Consider the following 20,108-nt stretch of genomic DNA (forward strand, 5'->3'; position numbering starts at 1 on the left):
ACTACAATCAATGGACCCTGAGGGAGAGCAACAGTCAACTACAATCAATGGACCCTGAGGGAGAGCAACTGTCAACTACAATCAATGAGGCCTGAGGGAGAGCAACTGTCAACTACAATCAATGGGCCCTGAGGGAGAGCAACTGTCAACTACAATCAATGGACCCTGAGGGAGAGAAACAGTCAACTACAATCAATGGACCCTGAGGGAGAGCAACTGTCAACTACAATCAATGGACCCTGAGGGAGAGCAACAGTCAACTACAATCAATGGACCCTGAGGGAGAGCAACTGTCAACTACAATCAATGGACCCTGAGGGAGAGCAACTGTCAACTACAATCAATGGACCCTGAGGGAGAGCAACTGTCAACTACAATCAATGGACCCTGAGGGAGAGCAACAGTCAACTACAATCAATGGACCCAACTACAATCAATGAGGGAGAGCAACTGGACCCTGAGGGAGAGCAACAGTCAACTACAATCAATGGACCCTGAGGGAGAGCAACTGTCAACTACAATCAATGGACCCTGAGGGAGAGCAACAGTCAACTACAATCAATGGACCCTGAGGGAGAGCAACTGTCAACTACAATCAATGGGGCCTGAGGGAGAGCAACTGTCAACTACAATCAATGGGCCCTGAGGGAGAGCAACTGTCAACTACAATCAATGGACCCTGAGGGAGAGCAACAGTCAACTACAATCAATGGACCCTGAGGGAGAGCAACTGTCAACTACAATCAATGGACCCTGAGGGAGAGCAACTGTCAACTACAATCAATGGACCCTGAGGGAGAGCAACAGTCAACTACAATCAATGGACCCTGAGGGAGAGCAACTGTCAACTACAATCAATGGACCCTGAGGGAGAGCAACAGTCAACTACAATCAATGGACCCTGAGGGAGAGCAACTGTCAACTACAATCAATGGACCCTGAGGGAGAGCAACTGTCAACTACAATCAATGGACCCTGAGGGAGAGCAACTGTCAACTACAATCAATGGACCCTGAGGGAGAGCAACTGTCAACTACAATCAATGGACCCTGAGGGAGAGCAACTGTCAACTACAATCAATGGACCCTGAGGGAGAGCAACAGTCAACTACAATCAATGGACCCTGAGGGAGAGCAACAGTCAACTACAATCAATGGGCCCTGAGGGAGAGCAACTGTCAACTACAATCAATGGACCCTGAGGGAGAGCAACAGTCAACTACAATCAATGGACCCTGAGGGAGAGCAACTGTCAACTACAATCAATGGGGCCTGAGGGAGAGCAACTGTCAACTACAATCAATGGGCCCTGAGGGAGAGCAACTGTCAACTACAATCAATGGACCCTGAGGGAGAGCAACAGTCAACTACAATCAATGGACCCTGAGGGAGAGCAACTGTCAACTACAATCAATGGACCCTGAGGGAGAGCAACTGTCAACTACAATCAATGGGCCCTGAGGGAGAGCAACTGTCAACTACAATCAATGGACCCTGAGGGAGAGCAACTGTCAACTACAATCAATGAACCCTGAGGGAGAGCAACTGTCAACTACAATCAATGGACCCTGAGGGAGAGCAACTGTCAACTACAATCAATGGACCCTGAGGGAGAGCAACTGTCAACTACAATCAATGGACCCTGAGGGAGAGCAACTGTCAACTACAATCAATGGACCCTGAAGGAGAGCAACTGTCAACTACAATCAATGGACCCTGAGGGAGAGCAACTGTCAACTACAATCAATGGACCCTGAGGGAGAGCAACTGTCAACTACAATCAATGGACCCTGAGGGAGAGCAACTGTCAACTACAATCAATGGGCCCTGAGGAGAGCAACTGTCAACTCCAATCAATGGACCCGGAGGGAGAGCAACTGTCAACTACAATCAATGGACCCGGAGGGAGAGCAACTGTCAACTACAATCAATGGACCCGGAGGGAGAGCAACTGTCAACTACAATCAATGGAGTGTCCAACGCGTTCTAAACAGTTGGAATAAATTAATAATAATAATAATAATATGCCATTTAGCAGACGCTTTTATCCAAAGCGACTTACAGTCATGTTAGCATACATTCTACGTATGGGTGGTCCCGGGAATCGAACCCACTACCCTGGCGTTACAAGCGCCATGCTCTACCAACTGAGCTACAGAAGGACCACAATTCATGGTTGACGAATACCAGATGGCATAAAATGCAATAATGACAGAGGTTGATAACTGCACTCTCTCACAAGCATTTCCCTACACTCACATTAACATCTGCTAACCATGTGTATGTGACCAATAACATTTGATTTGATATACTATATACAGTGCCTTGCGAAAGTATTCGCCCCCCTTGAACTTTGCGACCTTTTGCCACATTTCAGGCTTCAAACATAAAGATATAAAACTGTATTTTTTTGTGAAGAATCAACAACAAGTGGGACACAATCATGAAGTGGAACGACATTTATTGGATATTTCAAACTTTTTTAACAATTCAAAAACTGAAAAATTGGGCGTGCAAAATTATTCAGCCCCCTTAAGTTAATACTTTGTAGCGCCACCTTTTGCTGCGATTACAGCTGTAAGTCGCTTGGGGGTATGTCTCGATCAGTTTTGCACATCGAGAGACTGAATTTTTTTCCCATTCCTCCTTGCAAAACAGCTCGAGCTCAGTGAGGTTGGATGGAGGCAAAAGGTCGCAAAGTTCAAGAGGGCCGAATACTTTCGCAAGGCACTGTATCAATTTGATATACTACTAACTATATAGTAAAAAATGACAGCATCAGTATATAAAAGTCTGAAGAACAAGAAACAGATAGTGTATCAGCTAGTGTTTATAATAATCTGGCTGTCAGAGTCCTCTCCTACCTTCAGTAACCTCATCAGTCCCTCTAGCTGGACCATCAGTTCCCGTCTGCTCTCCTGTAGGGCTGACATGCGCCTCTCCAGCTCATCCTTCCTGTGCCTGTTGTCCCACAATCACACACACACACACACACACACACACACACACACACACACACACACACACACACACACACACACACACACACACACACACACACACACACACACACACACACACACACACACACACACACACACACACACACACACACACACAACAGCTGTTAGTCTCTATTGCCTCCTGAAAGGTGAAAGCCTGAAAGTCTGTCAGTCACTAGGCTCCCTAGGGTTGCCTCCCACATGAACAATGATCCGTCCTTGGCCTGAGAAGTCCCAACTGTCTACCGTTAGGTGGCGTCCCTGAGTGCAGACTGCAGACGCTGAGTGGTGATGATGGAAGACATTGTTCAGTCCCTTGTCCATGTCTTTCCTAATATCACACCACTACACAGACACAGTCTCTTCTCTGAGGCTGGTTACACTACCTCAGGGTGAGACAACCCTGTTCCTGGAGTGCCACAGGTCCTGCAGGATTTTCTTCCAACTAGGCACCACACCTGACCAACCGAACTAATTGATCAGTTCAGTGATTGCCTAAATTCAACACATCTGGTCTTCCAGGTCAGTTAAACCATTTACATTACATTTAAGTCATTTAGCAGACGCTCTTGTCCAGAGCGACTTACAAATCGGTGCATTCACCTTATGACATCCAGTGGAACAGCCACTTTACAATAGTGCATCTAAATCTTTTAGGGGGGGGGGTGAGAAGGATTACTTATCCTATCCTAGGTATTCCTTAAAGAGGTGGGGTTTCAGGTGTCTCCGGAAGGTGAAGCATGAAGCGCCTGCAGCAGTCCAGGACCAGGGTTACCAACCATGGCACTACATAGTCTCTTCTCTGAGCCTGGTCACATTCCAGGGTAACACAAAGAGACAACACACCACTGGCAAGATCACTGTTAATGTGATGAGATGATTGAACAGGTCCATCGGGCACCGAAACAATACAGCGCTATAGGCTATAGGCTACAATGCAGAGCTATAGGCTACAATGCAGAGCTATAGGCTACAATGCAGAGCTATAGGCTACAATGCAGAGCTATAGGCTACAATGCAGAGCTATAGGCTACAATGCAGAGCTATAGGCTACAATACAGAGCTATAGGCTACAATACAGCGCTATAGGCTACAATGCAGAGCTATAGGCTACAATGCAGAGCTATAGGCTACAATGCAGAGCTATAGGCTACAATGCAGAGCTATAGGCTACAATGCAGAGCTATAGGCTACAATACAGAGCTATAGGCTACAATACAGAGCTATAGGCTACAATGCAGAGCTATAGGCTATAGGCTACAATGCAGAGCTATAGGCCACAATGCAGAGCTATAGGCTATAGGCTACAATGCAGAGCTATAGGCCACAATGCAGAGCTATAGGCTACAATACAGAGCTATATGCTACAATACAGAGCTATAGGCTACAATGCAGAGCTATAGGCTACAATGCAGAGCTATAGGCTATAGGCTACAATGCAGAGTTATAGGCTACAATACAGAGCTATATGCTACAATACAGAGCTATAGGCTACAATGCAGAGCTATAGGCTACACTACAGAGCTATAGGTTACAATGCAGAGCTATAGGCTATAGGCTACAATGCAGAGCTATAGGCTACAATACAGAGCTATAGGCTACAATGCAGAGCTATAGGCTATAGGCTACAATGCAGAGCTATAGGCCACAATGCAGAGCTATAGGCTACAATACAGAGCTATAGGCTACAATGCAGAGCTATAGGCTACAATGCAGAGCTATAGGCTATAGGCTACAATGCAGAGTTATAGGCTACAATACAGAGCTATATGCTACAATGCAGAGCTATAGGTTACAATGCAGAGCTATAGGCTATAGGCTACAATGCAGAGCTATAGGCTACAATGCAGAGCTATAGGCTACAATGCAGAGCTATAGGCTACAATGCAGAGCTATAGGCTACAATACAGAGCTATAGGCTACAATACAGCGCTATAGGCTATAGGCTACAATGCAGAGCTATAGGCTACAATGCAGAGCTATAGGCTACAATGCAGAGCTATAGGCTACAATGCAGAGCTATAGGCTACAATGCAGAGCTATAGGCTACAATACAGAGCTATAGGCTACAATCCAGAGCTATAGGCTACAATACAGAGCTATAGGCTACAATACAGAGCTATAGGCTACAATGCAGAGCTATAGGCTATAGGCTACAATGCAAAGCTATAGGCCACAATGCAGAGCTATAGGCTACAATACAGAGCTATATGCTACAATACAGAGCTATAGGCTACAATGCAGAGCTATAGGCTACAATGCAGAGCTATAGGCTACAATACAGAGAAATAGGCTACAATACAGAGCTATAGGCTACAATACAGAGCTATAGGCCACAATGCAGAGCTATAGGCTACAATACAGAGCTATATGCTACAATACAGAGCTATAGGCTACAATGCAGAGCTATAGGCTACAATGCAGAGCTATAGGCTACAATACAGAGAAATAGGCTACAATACAGAGCTATAGGCTACAATACAGAGCTATAGGCTACAATGCAGAGCTATAGGCTACAATACAGAGCTATATGCTACAATACAGAGCTATAGGCTACAATACAGAGCTATAGGCTACAATGCAGAGCTATAGGCTACAATACAGAGAAATAGGCTACAATACAGAGCTATAGGCTACAATGCAGAGCTATAGGCTACAATACAGAGCTATAGACTACAATGCAGAGCTATAGGCTACAATACAGAGAAATAGGCTACAATACAGAGAAATAGGCTACAATACAGAGCTATAGGCTACAATGCAGAGCTATAGGCTACAGGCTACAATACAGAGCAATAGGCTATAATGCAGAGCTATAGGCTACAATGCAGAGCTATAGGCTACAATGCAGAACTATAGGCTATAGGCTACAATACAGAGCTATAGGCTATAGGCTACAATACAGAGCTATAGGCTATAGGCTACAATGCAGAGCTATAGGCTACAATACAGAGCTATAGGCTACAACGCAGAGCTATAGGCTACAATGCAGAGCTGTAGGCTACAATGCAGAGCTGTAGGCTACAAGCAGACAGATATTATAGCCAGATTGCCAATCAATCAGTGAAAGTGCCTGTGGCTACCAAAAGGTTACATAGACTTTCTTTGGGAGTCTCAACCCTGAATCCACTGGCTATTAGTACTGTTAAAGGGCTGATGAAGGCATAGAGAGTTAACACTTTACATTAATGCATACTTTATAAATTATTAGTTCTGAGTTTATAAAGAGTGTATAAACATGTGATGAGCATTTATAACACATTTGTTTTAGAGGCATAGATGGGTATAGATGGGTAAAAATGTAGAACTAAAGAACAGATACAGCCCTTGGTTCATTCCAGACTTGACTGCCCCTGACCAGCACAAAAACACCCTGTGGCGTACTGCACTAATGTCGAATAGTCCCTGCAATATGCAACATTTCAGTGAAGTCAGGAACCAATACACACAGTCAGTTAGGAAAGCAAAGGCTAGCTTTTTCAAACAGAACTTTGCATCCTGCAGCACTAATTCCAATAAGTTTTGTGACACTGTAAAGTCCATGGAGAATAAGAGTACCTCCTCCCAGCTGCTCACTGCACTGAGACTAGGAAACTCTGTCACCACTGATAAATCCACAATACCCGAGAACTTCAAAAAGTATTTCTCTACGGCTGGCCATGCTTTCCACCTGACTACCCCCAACCAACAGCTCTGCCCCCCCACCCATATATCACTGGAGTGATATATAGCTATAGAGACACAGTAGCTATAGACACACAGCTAGACACACAGTAGGTATAGAGACACAGTAGCTATAGAGACACAGTAGCTATAGACACACAGTAGGTATAGAGACACAGTAGCTATAGACACACAGCTAGACACACAGTAGCTATAGACACACAGTAGTAGAGACACACAGTAGTAGAGACACAGTAGCTATAGACTACACTGAGACTAGAAAACTCTGTCACCACTGATAAATCCACAATAATCGAGAACTTCAATAAGTATTTCTCTACGGCTGGCCATGCTTTCCACCTGACTACCCCCAACCAACAGCTCTGCCGCCCCCACTGGAGTGATATATAGCTATAGAGACACAGTAGCTATAGAGACACAGTAGCTATAGAGACACAGTAGCTATAGAGACACAGTAGCTATAGACACACAGCTAGACACACAGTAGGTATAGAGACACAGTAGCTATAGACACACAGCTAGACACACAGTAGCTATAGAGACACAGTAGCTATAGACACACAGTAGCTATAGAAACACAGTAGCTATAGACACACAGTAGCTATAGACACACAGCTAGACACACAGTAAGTATAGAGACACAGTAGCTATAGACACACAGTAGCTATAGAGACACTGTAGCTATAGACATACAGTAGCTATAGACACACAGTAGCTATAGAGACACAGTAGCTATAGAGACACACAGTAGCTATAGAGACACACAGTAGCTATAGAGACACAGTAGCTATAGACACACAGTAGCTATAGACACACAGTAGCTATAGACACACAGTAGCTATAGACACACAATAGCTAGACACACAATAGCTATAGACACACAACTAGACACACAGTAGCTATAGAGACACAGTAGCTATAGACACACTAGCTATAGAGACACAGCTAGACACACAGTAGCTATAGACACACAGTAGCTATAGACACACAGTAGCTATAGAGACACAGTAGCTATAGAGACACAGTAGCTATAGACACACAGTAGGTATAGAGACACAGTAGCTATAGACACACAGCTAGACACACAGTAGCTATAGAGACACAGTAGCTATAGACACACAGTAGCTATAGAAACACAGTAGCTATAGACACACAGTAGCTATAGACACACAGTAGCTATAGACACACAGCTAGACACACAGTAAGTATAGAGACACAGTAGCTATAGACATACAGTAGCTATAGACACACAGTAGCTATAGAGACACAGTAGCTATAGAGACACAGTAGCTATAGAGACACACGGTAGCTATAGACACACACGGTAGCTATAGACACACAGTAGCTATAGACACACAGTAGCTATAGACACACAGTAGCTATAGACACACAGTAGCTATAGACACACAATAGCTATAGACACACAATAGCTATAGACACACAATAGCTATAGACACACAACAGCTATAGACACACAACTAGACACACAGTAGCTATAGAGACACAGTAGCTATAGACACACTAGCTATAGAGACACAGCTAGACACACAGTAGCTATAGACACACAGTAGCTATAGAGACACAGTAGCTATAGAGACACAGTAGCTATAGACACACAGTAGCTATAGACACACAGTAGCTATAGACACACAGTAGCTATAGACACACAGTAGCTATAGAGACACAGTAGCTATAGACACACAGTAGCTATAGACACACAGTAGCTATAGACACACAGTAGCTATAGACACACAGTAGCTATAGACACACAGTAGCTGTAGACACACAGTAGCTGTAGACACACAGTAGCTATAGACACACAGTAGCTATAGACACACAGTAGCTATAGAGACACAGCTAGACACACAGTAGCTATAGACACACAGTAGCTAGACACACAGTAGCTATAGACACACAGTAGCTATAGAGACACAGTAGCTATAGAGACACAGTAGCTATAGACACACAGTAGCTATAGAGACACAGTAGCTATAGACACACAGTAGCTATAGACACACAGTAGCTATAGACACACAACTAGACACACAGTAGCTATAGAGACACAGTAGCTATAGACACACAGTAGCTATAGAGACACAGTAGCTATAGACACACAGTAGCTATAGACACACAGTAGCTATAGACACACAGTAGCTATAGCAGGAAGACATACAGTGCATTCGGAAAGTATTCTGACCCCTTCACTTTTTCCACATTTTGTTACGTTACAGCCTTGTTCTAAAACTGATTAAATACATTTTTGTCCTCAATCAATCTACACACAATACCCCATAATGACAAAGCAAAAACAGGTTTTTATTATTATTTGCAAATGTATGACAAATAAAAAACAGAAATACCTTATTTACATAAGTATTCAGACCCTTTGCTATGAGACTCAAAATTGAGTTCAGGTGCATTCTGCTTCCATTGATCATCCTTGAGATGTTTCTACAACTTGATTGGAGTCCACCTGTGGTAAATTCAATTGATTGGACATGATTTGGGAAGGCACCCAGCTGTCTATCCAAGGTCCCACAGTTGACAGTGCATGTCAGAGCAAAAACCAAGCCATGAGGTCAAAGAAATTGTCCATAGAGCTCAGAGACAGGATTCTGTCGAGGCGCAGACCTGGGGAAGAGTACCAAAACATGTCTGCAGCATTGAAGGTCCCCAAGAACACAGTGGCCTCCATCATTCTTAAATGGAAGACGTTTGGAACCACCAAGGCTCTTCGTAGAGCTGGCCGCCCAGCCAAACTGAGCAATCGGGGGAGAAGGGCCTTGGTCAGGGAGGTGACCAAGAACCCAATAGTCACTCTAACAGAGCTCCAGATTTCCTCTGTAAAGATGGGAGAATCTTCCAGAAGGACAACCATCTCTGCAGCACTCCACCAATCATGCCTTTTTGGTAGAGTGGACAGATGGAAGCCACTCCTCAGAAAAAGGCACATGACATCCCTTTGAGTTTGCTAAAAGACACCTAAAGGACTCTCAGCCCATTAGAAACAAGATTCTCTGGTCTGATGAAACCAATATTGAACTCATTGGCCTGAATGCCAAGCGTCACATCTGGAGGAAACCTGGCACCATCCCTATGGTGAAGCATGGTGGAGGCAGCATCATGCTGTGAGGATGTTTTTCCCAGCGGCAGGGACTGGGAGGCTAGTCAGGATCGAGGGAAAGATGAACAGAGAAAAGTACAGAGAGATCCTTGATGAAAACCTGCTCCTAAGCGCTCAGGACCACAGACAGGGCGACGGTTCACCTTCCAACAGGAGAACAACCTTAAGCACACAGACAAGACAACACAAGAGTGGCTTCTGGGAAAAGTCTCTGAATATCCTTGAGTGGCCCAGCCAGAGCCCAGACTTGAACCCGTTCGAACATCTCTGGAAAGACCTGAAAATAGCTGTACATTGACGCTCCACGTCCACACCTGACAGAGCTTGAGAGGATCTGCAGAGAATAATGGGAGAAACTGCCCAAACACAGGTGTGCCAAGCTTGTAGCGTCATACCCAAAAAGACTCTAGGCTGTAATCGCTGCCAAAGGTGCATCAACAAAGTATTGAGTAAAGGGTCTGAAAACTTATGTAAAGGTGATATTTCAGTATCTTATTTTATTACATTTCCTGGTTACTTTCCGAATGCACTGTTGGTGGGTAATGATCTCTCCTATTAGATATAGGTGGGTAATAATCTCTCCCTTTAGATATAGGTAGGAAATTATCTCTCCTATTAGATGTAGGTGGTTAATGATCTCTCCTATTAGATAAAGATGGATAATGATCTCTTCTATTAGATAAAGATGGATAATGATCTCTCCTATTAAATAAAGATGGGTAATGATCTCTCCTATTAGATTTAGGTGGGTAATGATCTCTCCTATTAGATGTAGGTGGGTAATGATCTCTCCTATTAGATTTAGGTGGGTAATGATCTCTCCTATTAGATAAAGGTGGGCAATGATATCAGCCATTAGGTATAGGTAGTTAATGATTTCTCCTATCAGATGTATGTGGGTAATGATCTCTCCTATAAGATACACGGTAATGATCTCTCTCTTTAGATATAGGTGGGTAATGATATCCCCTATTAGATTTAGGTGGGTAATGATATCCCCTATTAGATGAAGGTGGGTAATGATCTCTCCTATTAGATTTAGGTGGGTAGTGATCTCTACTATTATATTTAGGTGGGTAGTGATCTCTATTAGATTTAGGAGGGTAAGTAACTCTCCTATTAGATTTAGGTGGGTAATGATCTCCCCTATTAGATTTAGGTGGGTAATGATCTCTCCTATTAGATTTAGGTGGGTAATGATCTCCCCTATTAGATTTAGGTGGGTAATGATCTCCCCTATTAGATTTAGGTGGGTAATGATCTCTCCTATTAGATTTAGGTGGGTAATGATCTCCCCTATTAGATTTAGGTGGGTAATGATCTCCCCTATTAGATTTAGGTGGGTAATGATCTCTCCTATAAGATACAGTGTAGGTAGGTAATGATCTCCCCTATTAGATTTAGGTGGGTAATGATCTCTCCTATAAGATACAGTGTAGGTAGGTAATGATCTCCCCTATTAGATTTAGGTGGGTAATGATCTCTCCTATAAGATACAGTGTAGGTGGGTAATGATATCCCCTATTAGATGAAGGTGGGTAATGACCTCTCCTATTAGATACAGTGTAGGTGGGTAATGATATCCCCTATTAGATTTAGGTGGGTAATGACCTCTCCTATTAGATACAGTGTAGGTGGGTAATGATATCCCCTATTAGATGAAGGTGGGTAATGATATCCCCTATTAGATGAAGGTGGGTAATGATATCCCCTATTAGATGAAGGTGGGTAATGATCTCTCCTATTAGATTTAGGTGGGTAGTGATCTCTACTATTATATTTAGGTGGGTAGTGATCTCTATTAGATTTAGGAGGGTAAGTAACTCTCCTATTAGATTTAGGTGGGTAATGATCTCCCCTATTAGATTTAGGTGGGTAATGATCTCTCCTATTAGATTTAGGTGGGTAATGATCTCCCCTATTAGATTTAGGTGGGTAATGATCTCCCCTATTAGATTTAGGTGGGTAATGATCTCTCCTATTAGATTTAGGTGGGTAATGATCTCCCCTATTAGATTTAGGTGGGTAATGATCTCCCCTATTAGATTTAGGTGGGTAATGATCTCTCCTATAAGATACAGTGTAGGTAGGTAATGATCTCCCCTATTAGATTTAGGTGGGTAATGATCTCTCCTATAAGATACAGTGTAGGTAGGTAATGATCTCCCCTATTAGATTTAGGTGGGTAATGACCTCTCCTATTAGATACAGTGTAGGTGGGTAATGATATCCCCTATTAGATGAAGGTGGGTAATGATCTCCCCTATTAGATTTAGGTGGGTAATGATCTCCCCTATTAGATTTAGGTGGGTAATGATCTCTCCTATTAGATACAGTGTAGGTGGGTAATATAGCTGGATATGTGGTACCTAAGGAGCCTGAGTTCAGCCAGCAGTGTGGGGTTTTGCTGGGCCTTCTCTGGGGTGGGCTGGGAGGCCTGCTCATGCTCCAGACGTAACCTCTGGATCTCCTGGAGGATCTCTCTGAGGGACCAGAAGACACAACAAAATGGGGATTTAAAATCTGCCGGAAAATGACTTTCTGAAAGCAGATCCCTGTGACCAACAAACTGAACTCTATTTACTTATAATTCACAAAATTCTTAAATTATGAGCATACAATAGATCTGATTAACTAATAGAGAAAATATTTAGTACAGTTTTTTAAAAATTGCTTAATGTTTCTTCATAAAGTGACAGTCAAATACATTCCCACCTGTTTTTGTTTTCTAGTTCTGCTATTAGCTGCCTCTGTTGTTTGTTGGCATCGAAGTTGAAACTCAGATCGGTTGGAGGACATTGCTTAAAGTCAAAATTACACATTAAAAACAGAGTTAACAAAACTGAGCGGATAAAAGAGAAACACATCAAACATGATCTACTGCCCAGAAGTAAAAGTCCTGTGCTTTAGACTTTAGAGTGACTATTCTAACATCTTGCGCCATGTCAGCCAACCTGCACTTTTATTTAATCTTTCACATTGATAAACTACACTGTGGGTAATGATTACGTTAGTGTCTGGTGACAGTACACTGTGGGTAATGATGATGTTAGTGTCTGGTGACAGTACACTGTGGGTAATGATGATGTTAGTGTCTGGTGACAGTACACTGTGGGTAATGATGATGTTAGTGTCTGGTGACAGTACACTGTGGGTAATGATGATGTTAGTGTCTGGTGACAGTACACTGTGGGTAATGATTACGTTAGTGTCTGGTGACAGTACACTGTGGGTAATGATGATGTTAGTGTCTGGTGACAGTACACTGTGGGTAATGATTACGTTAGTGTCTGGTGACAGTACACTGTGGGTAATGATGATGTTAGTGTCTGGTGACAGTACACTGTGGGTAATGATTATGTTAGTGTCTGGTGACAGTACACTGTGGGTAATGATTATGTTAATGTCTGGTGACAGTACACTGTGGGTAATGATTATATTAGTGTCTGGTGACAGTACACTGTGGGTAATGATGATGTTAGTGTCTGGTGACAGTACACTGTGGGTAATGATGATGTTAGTGTCTGGTGACAGTACACTGTGGGTAATGATGATGTTAGTGTCTGGTGACAGTACACTGTGGGTAATGATGATGTTAGTGTCTGGTGACAGTACACTGTGGGTAATGATTATGTTAGTGTCTGGTGACAGTACACTGTGGGTAATGATGATGTCAGTGTCTGGTGACAGTACACTGTGGGTAATGATTATGTTAGTGTCTGGTGACAGTACACTGTGGGTAATGATGATGTTAGTGTCTGGTGACAGTACACTGTGGGTAATGATGATGTTAGTGTCTGGTGACAGTACACTGTGGGTAATGATTATGTTAGTGTCTGGTGACAGTACACTGTGGGTAATGATTATGTTAGTGTCTGGTGACAGTACACTGTGGGTAATGATTATGTTAGTGTCTGGTGACAGTACACTGTGGGTAATGATTATGTTAGTGTCTGGTGACAGTACACTGTGGGTAATGATGATGTTAGTGTCTGGTGACAGTACACTGTGGGTAATGATTATGTTAGTGTCTGGTGACAGTACACTGTGGGTAATGATGATGTTAGTGTCTGGTGACAGTACACTGTGGGTAATGATTATGTTAGTGTCTGGTGACAGTACACTGTGGGTAATGATGATGTTAGTGTCTGGTGACAGTACACTGTGGGTAATGATGATGTTAGTGTCTGGTGACAGTACACTGTGGGTAATGATTATGTTAGTGTCTGGTGACAGTACACTGTGGGTAATGATGATGTTAGTGTCCGGTGACAGTACACTGTGGGTAATGATTATGTTAGTGTCTGGTGACAGTACACTGTGGGTTATGATTATGTTAGTGTCTGGTGACAGTACACTGTGGGTAATGATGATGTTAGTGTCTGGTGACAGTACACTGTGGGTAATGATGATGTTAGTGTCTGGTGACAGTACACTGTGGGTAATGATTATGTTAGTGTCTGGTGACAGTACACTGTGGGTAATGATTATGTTAGTGTCTGGTGACAGTACACTGTGGGTAATGATGATGTTAGTGTCTGGTGACAGTACACTGTGGGTAATGATTATGTTAGTGTCTGGTGACAGTATACTGTGGGTAATGATGATGTTAGTGTCTGGTGACAGTACACTGTGGGTAATGATTATGTTAGTGTCTGGTGACAGTACACTGTGGGTAATGATTATGTTAGTGTCTGGTGACAGTACACTGTGGGTAATGATTATGTTAGTGTCTGGTGACAGTACACTGTGGGTAATGATTATGTTAGTGTCTGGTGACAGTACACTGTGGGTAATGATTATGTTAGTGTCTGGTGACAGTACACTGTGGGTAATGATTATGTTAGTGTCTGGTGACAGTACACTGTGGGTAATGATTATGTTAGTGTCTGGTGACAGTACACTGTGGGTAATGATTATGTTAGTGTCTGGTGACAGTACACTGTGGGTAATGATTATGTTAGTGTCTGGTGACAGTACACTGTGGGTAATGATTATGTTAGTGTCTGGTGACAGTACACTGTGGGTAATGATTACGTTAGTGTCTGGTGACAGTACACTGTGGGTAATGATTACGTTAGTGTCTGGTGACAGTACACTGTGGGTAATGATTACGTTAGTGTCTGGTGACAGTACACTGTGGGTAATGATTACGTTAGTGTCTGGTGACAGTACACTGTGGGTAATGATTACGTTAGTGTCTGGTGACAGTACACTGTGGGTAATGATTACGTTAGTGTCTGGTGACAGTATACTGTGGGTAATGATGATGTTAGTGTCTGGTGACAGTACACTGTGGGTAATGATTATGTTAGTGTCTGGTGACAGTACACTGTGGGTAATGATTATGTTAGTGTCTGGTGACAGTACACTGTGGGTAATGATTATGTTAGTGTCTGGTGACAGTACACTGTGGGTAATGATTATGTTAGTGTCTGGTGACAGTACACTGTGGGTAATGATTATGTTAGTGTCTGGTGACAGTACACTGTGGGTAATGATTATGTTAGTGTCTGGTGACAGTACACTGTGGGTAATGATTATGTTAGTGTCTGGTGACAGTACACTGTGGGTAATGATTATGTTAGTGTCTGGTGACAGTACACTGTGGGTAATGATTATGTTAGTGTCTGGTGACAGTACACTGTGGGTAATGATTATGTTAGTGTCTGGTGACAGTACACTGTGGGTAATGATGATGTTAGTGTCTGGTGACAGTAAACTGTGGGTAATGATTATGTTAGTGTCTGGTGACAGTACACTGTGGGTAATGATTATGTTAGTGTCTGGTGACAGTACACTGTGGGTAATGATGATGTTAGTGTCTGGTGACAATACACTGTGGGTAATGATTATGTTAGTGTCTGGTGACAGTACACTGTGGGTAATGATGATGTTAGTGTCTGGTGACAGTACACTGTGGGTAATGATTATGTTAGTGTCTGGTGACAGTACACTGTGGGTAATGATTATGTTAGTGTCTGGTGACAGTACACTGTGGGTAATGATTATGTTAGTGTCTGGTGACAGTACACTGTGGGTAATGATTATGTTAGTGTCCGGTGACAGTACACTGTGGGTAATGATTATGTTAGTGTCCGGTGACAGTACACTGTGGGTAATGATTATGTTAGTGTCCGGTGACAGTACACTGTGGGTAATGATTATGTTAGTGTCCGGTGACAGTACACTGTGGGTAATGATTATGTTAGTGTCTGGTGACAGTACACTGTGGGTAATGATTATGTTAGTGTCTGGTGACAGTACACTGTGGGTAATGATTATGTTAGTGTCTGGTGACAGTACACTGTGGGTAATGATTATGTTAGTGTCTGGTGACAGTACACTGTGGGTAATGATTATGTTAGTGTCTGGTGACAGTACACTGTGGGTAATGATTATGTTAGTGTCTGGTGACAGTACACTGTGGGTAATGATTACGTTAGTGTCTGGTGACAGTACACTGTGGGTAATGATTACGTTAGTGTCTGGTGACAGTACACTGTGGGTAATGATTACGTTAGTGTCTGGTGACAGTACACTGTGGGTAATGATTACGTTAGTGTCTGGTGACAGTACACTGTGGGTAATGATTACGTTAGTGTCTGGTGACAGTACACTGTGGGTAATGATTACGTTAGTGTCTGGTGACAGTACACTGTGGGTAATGATTACGTTAGTGTCTGGTGACAGTACACTGTGGGTAATGATGATGTTAGTGTCTGGTGACAGTACACTGTGGGTAATGATGATGTTAGTGTCTGGTGACAGTACACTGTGGGTAATGATGATGTTAGTGTCTGGTGACAGTACGCTGTGGGTAATGATTATGTTAGTGTCTGGTGACAGTACACTGTGGGTAATGATTATGTTAGTGTCTGGTGACAGTACACTGTGGGTAATGATGATGTTAGTGTCTGGTGACAGTACACTGTGGGTAATGATTATGTTAGTGTCTGGTGACAGTACACTGTGGGTAATGATGATGTTAGTGTCTGGTGACAGTACACTATGGGTAATGATTATGTTAGTGTCTGGTGACAGTACACTGTGGGTAATGATTATGTTAGTGTCTGGTGACAGTACACTGTGGGTAATGATTATGTTAGTGTCTGGTGACAGTACACTGTGGGTAATGATTATGTTAGTGTCCGGTGACAGTACACTGTGGGTAATGATTATGTTAGTGTCTGGTGACAGTAAACTGTGGGTAATGATTATGTTAGTGTCTGGTGACAGTACACTGTGGGTAATGATTATGTTAGTGTCTGGTGACAGTACACTGTGGGTAATGATTATGTTAGTGTCTGGTGACAGTACACTGTGGGTAATGATGATGTTAGTGTCTGGTGACAGTACACTGTGGGTAATGATGATGTTAGTGTCTGGTGACAGTACACTGTGGGTAATGATGATGTTAGTGTCTGGTGACAGTACACTGTGGGTAATGATTACGTTAGTGTCTGGTGACAGTACACTGTGGGTAATGATTACGTTAGTGTCTGGTGACAGTACACTGTGGGTAATGATTATGTTAGTGTCTGGTGACAGTACACTGTGGGTAATGATTATGTTAGTGTCTGGTGACAGTACACTGTGGGTAATGATTACGTTAGTGTCTGGTGACAGTACACTGTGGGTAATGATGATGTTAGTGTCTGGTGACAGTACACTGTGGGTAATGATGATGTTAGTGTCTGGTGACAGTACACTGTGGGTAATGATTATGTTAGTGTCTGGTGACAGTACACTGTGGGTAATGATTATGTTAGTGTCTGGTGACAGTACACTGTGGGCAGTGATTATGTTAGTGTCTGGTGACAGTACACTGTGGGTAATGATTATGTTAGTGTCTGGTGACAGTACACTGTGGGTAATGATTATGTTAGTGTCTGGTGACAGTACACTGTGGGTAATGATTATGTTAGTGTCTGGTGACAGTACACTGTGGGTAATGATTATGTTAGTGTCTGGTGACAGTACACTGTGGGTAATGATTATGTTAGTGTCTGGTGACAGTACACTGTGGGTAATGATTATGTTAGTGTCTGGTGACAGTACACTGTGGGTAATGATTATGTTAGTGTCTGGTGACAGCCTTAACATAATCTGCTTTGGTTCTGGGTGCAGAGAGAATTGTTCTGCAGTTACATAATAAGAAGTGGATAAATAAAGGCTGACAGAATACCACCCTGGGGCAGCCTATACACATACACACGCGCACGCACACACATTCACTACTCACTGTGGAGCAACTCAGTGTGGAGTTGCCTGCCTCTGCTGCAAGGCGCGCTGCATAGCGAGCAATGAGACGATGCTCCTCTTCTAGCCTGCTGGGACTCTCTAAGACACTGGAGAGAGAGAGAGAGCTTCTGTGAGTGTAATGTTTACTGTTCATTTTTGTTTATTTCACTTTTGCTTATGTTAACATACAGTGGGGCAAAAATGTATTTAGTCAGCCACCAATTGTGCAAGTTCTCCCACTTAAAAAGATGAGAGAGGCCTGTAATTTTCATCATAGGTACACTTCAACAATGACAGACAAAATAAGGAAAAAAAAAACTGAAAATCACATTGTAGGATTTTTAATTAATTTATTTGCAAATTATTATGGACATCTAAACCTTGTGTTTCAACCACGCCACAAATTTCTTGTTAACAAACTATTGTTCTGGCAAGTCTGTTAGGACATCTACTTTTTCCAACAATTATTTACAGACAGATTATTTCACTGTATCACAATTCCAGTGGGTCAGAGGTTTACATACACTAAGTTGACTGCCTTTAAACAGCTTGTAAAAATACAAAAAATTATGTCATGGCTTTAGAAGCTTCCGATAGGCTAATTTACATTATTTGAGTCAATTGGAGGTGTACCTGTGGATGTACACAGGCAAGGATATTGCTGCCAGTAAGATTGCACCTAAATCAACCATTTATCGGATCATCAAGAACTTCAAGGAGAGCGGTTCAATTGTTGTGAAGAAGGCTTCAGGGCGCCCAAGAAAGTCCAGCAAGCGCCAGGACCGTCTCCTAAAGTTGATTCAGCTGCGGGATCGAAGAAACACCAGTACAGAGCTTGCTCAGGAATGGCAGCAGGCAGGTGTGAGTGCATCTGCACACACAGTGAGGTGGAGACTTTTGGAGGATGGCCTGGTGTCAAGAAGGGCAGCAAGGAAGCCACTTCTCTCCAGGAAAAACATCAGGGACAGACTGATATTCTGCAAAAGGTACAGGGATTGGACTGCTGAGGACTGGGGTAAAGTCATTTTCTCTGATGAATCCCCTTTCCAATTGTTTGGGGCATCCGCAAAAAAGCTTGTCCGGAGAAGACAAGGTGAGCGCTACCATCAGTCCTGTGTCATGTCAACAGTAAAGCATCCTGAGACCATTCATGTGTGGGGTTGCTTCTCAGCCAATGTAGTGGGCTCACTCACAATTTCACCTAAGAACACAGCCATGAATAAAGAATGGTACCAACACATCCTCCGAGAGCAACTTCTCGCAACCATCCAGGAACAGTTTGGTGATGAACAATGCCTTTTCCAGCATGATGGAGCACCTTGCCATAAGGCAAAAGTGATAACTAAGTGGCTCGGGGAACAAAACATTGATATTTTGGGTCCATGGCCTGGAAACTCCCCAGACCTTAATCCCATTGAGAACTTGTGGTCAATCCTCAAGAGGCGGGACAAACAAAACCCCACAAATGTTGACAAACTCCAAGCATTGATTATGCAAGAATGGGCTGCCATCAGTCAGGATGTGGCCCAGAAGTTAATTGACAGCATGCCAGGGCGGATTGCAGAGGTCTTGAAAAAGAAGGGTCAACACTGCAAATATTGACTCTTTGCATCAACTTCATGTAATTGTCAATAAAAGCCTTTGACACTTATGAAATGCTTGTAATTATACTTCAGTATTCCATAGTAACATCTGACAAAAAAAAGGCCCCGCCTGAGGCCTTTTGACTTTCGGTAGCCCGTTAAGAACAAATAAGAATTTGTTCTTAACATACTTAGTTAGCCTAGTTAAATAAAGGTTAAATAAAATAAATAAACAATACAGCAACAGGACACAATTTTCAGATTCCACTTCTCTGCTCATTCCAAACCATTTACCCGGAAAAGTCAACTATGTGTGTGACTTTGGTTTTCATGCAGATTGGGTCTGAACAGATGTCTGTGCTTCTTGCGTTCAATTTGTAATTATGTTCTGCCCCCCCCCCCCAATTAAAAAAAATTCTAGTTGATGATCCCTGCTTTAGATTCAGTTTCTGAGAGGTCAGTCCAGGGGTGT

The 20,108-nt window shown here is 42.8% G+C and overlaps 1 protein-coding gene across 4 annotated transcripts in view; it reads right to left on the bottom strand.

Moving 5' to 3' along the window:
* LOC118369046 (dystrobrevin beta-like) overlaps nt 1-20,108 on the bottom strand; it is a 63,644-nt gene that overhangs the window by 13,448 nt on the left and 30,088 nt on the right. For 2 of the 4 annotated variants that reach the window (XM_052496602.1, XM_052496601.1), the window contains 4 exons: nt 18,055-18,160; nt 12,525-12,610; nt 12,179-12,292; nt 2,177-2,960 (listed from right to left, as the gene is read on the bottom strand). In XM_052496602.1, coding sequence (XP_052352562.1) covers nt 2,819-2,960; nt 12,179-12,292; nt 12,525-12,610; nt 18,055-18,160 — 448 coding nt within the window. In that variant the 3' untranslated portion in view covers nt 2,177-2,818. Of the gene's footprint in view, nt 1-2,174; nt 2,961-12,178; nt 12,293-12,524; nt 12,611-18,054; nt 18,161-20,108 lie in introns of those variants that run through there. The other 2 variants (XM_052496604.1, XM_052496603.1) reach the window with 2 other exon arrangements.

The sequence above is a fragment of the Oncorhynchus keta genome, chromosome 35 (assembly GCF_023373465.1).
Source record: "Oncorhynchus keta strain PuntledgeMale-10-30-2019 chromosome 35, Oket_V2, whole genome shotgun sequence".
Lineage (NCBI taxonomy): Eukaryota > Metazoa > Chordata > Actinopteri > Salmoniformes > Salmonidae > Oncorhynchus > Oncorhynchus keta.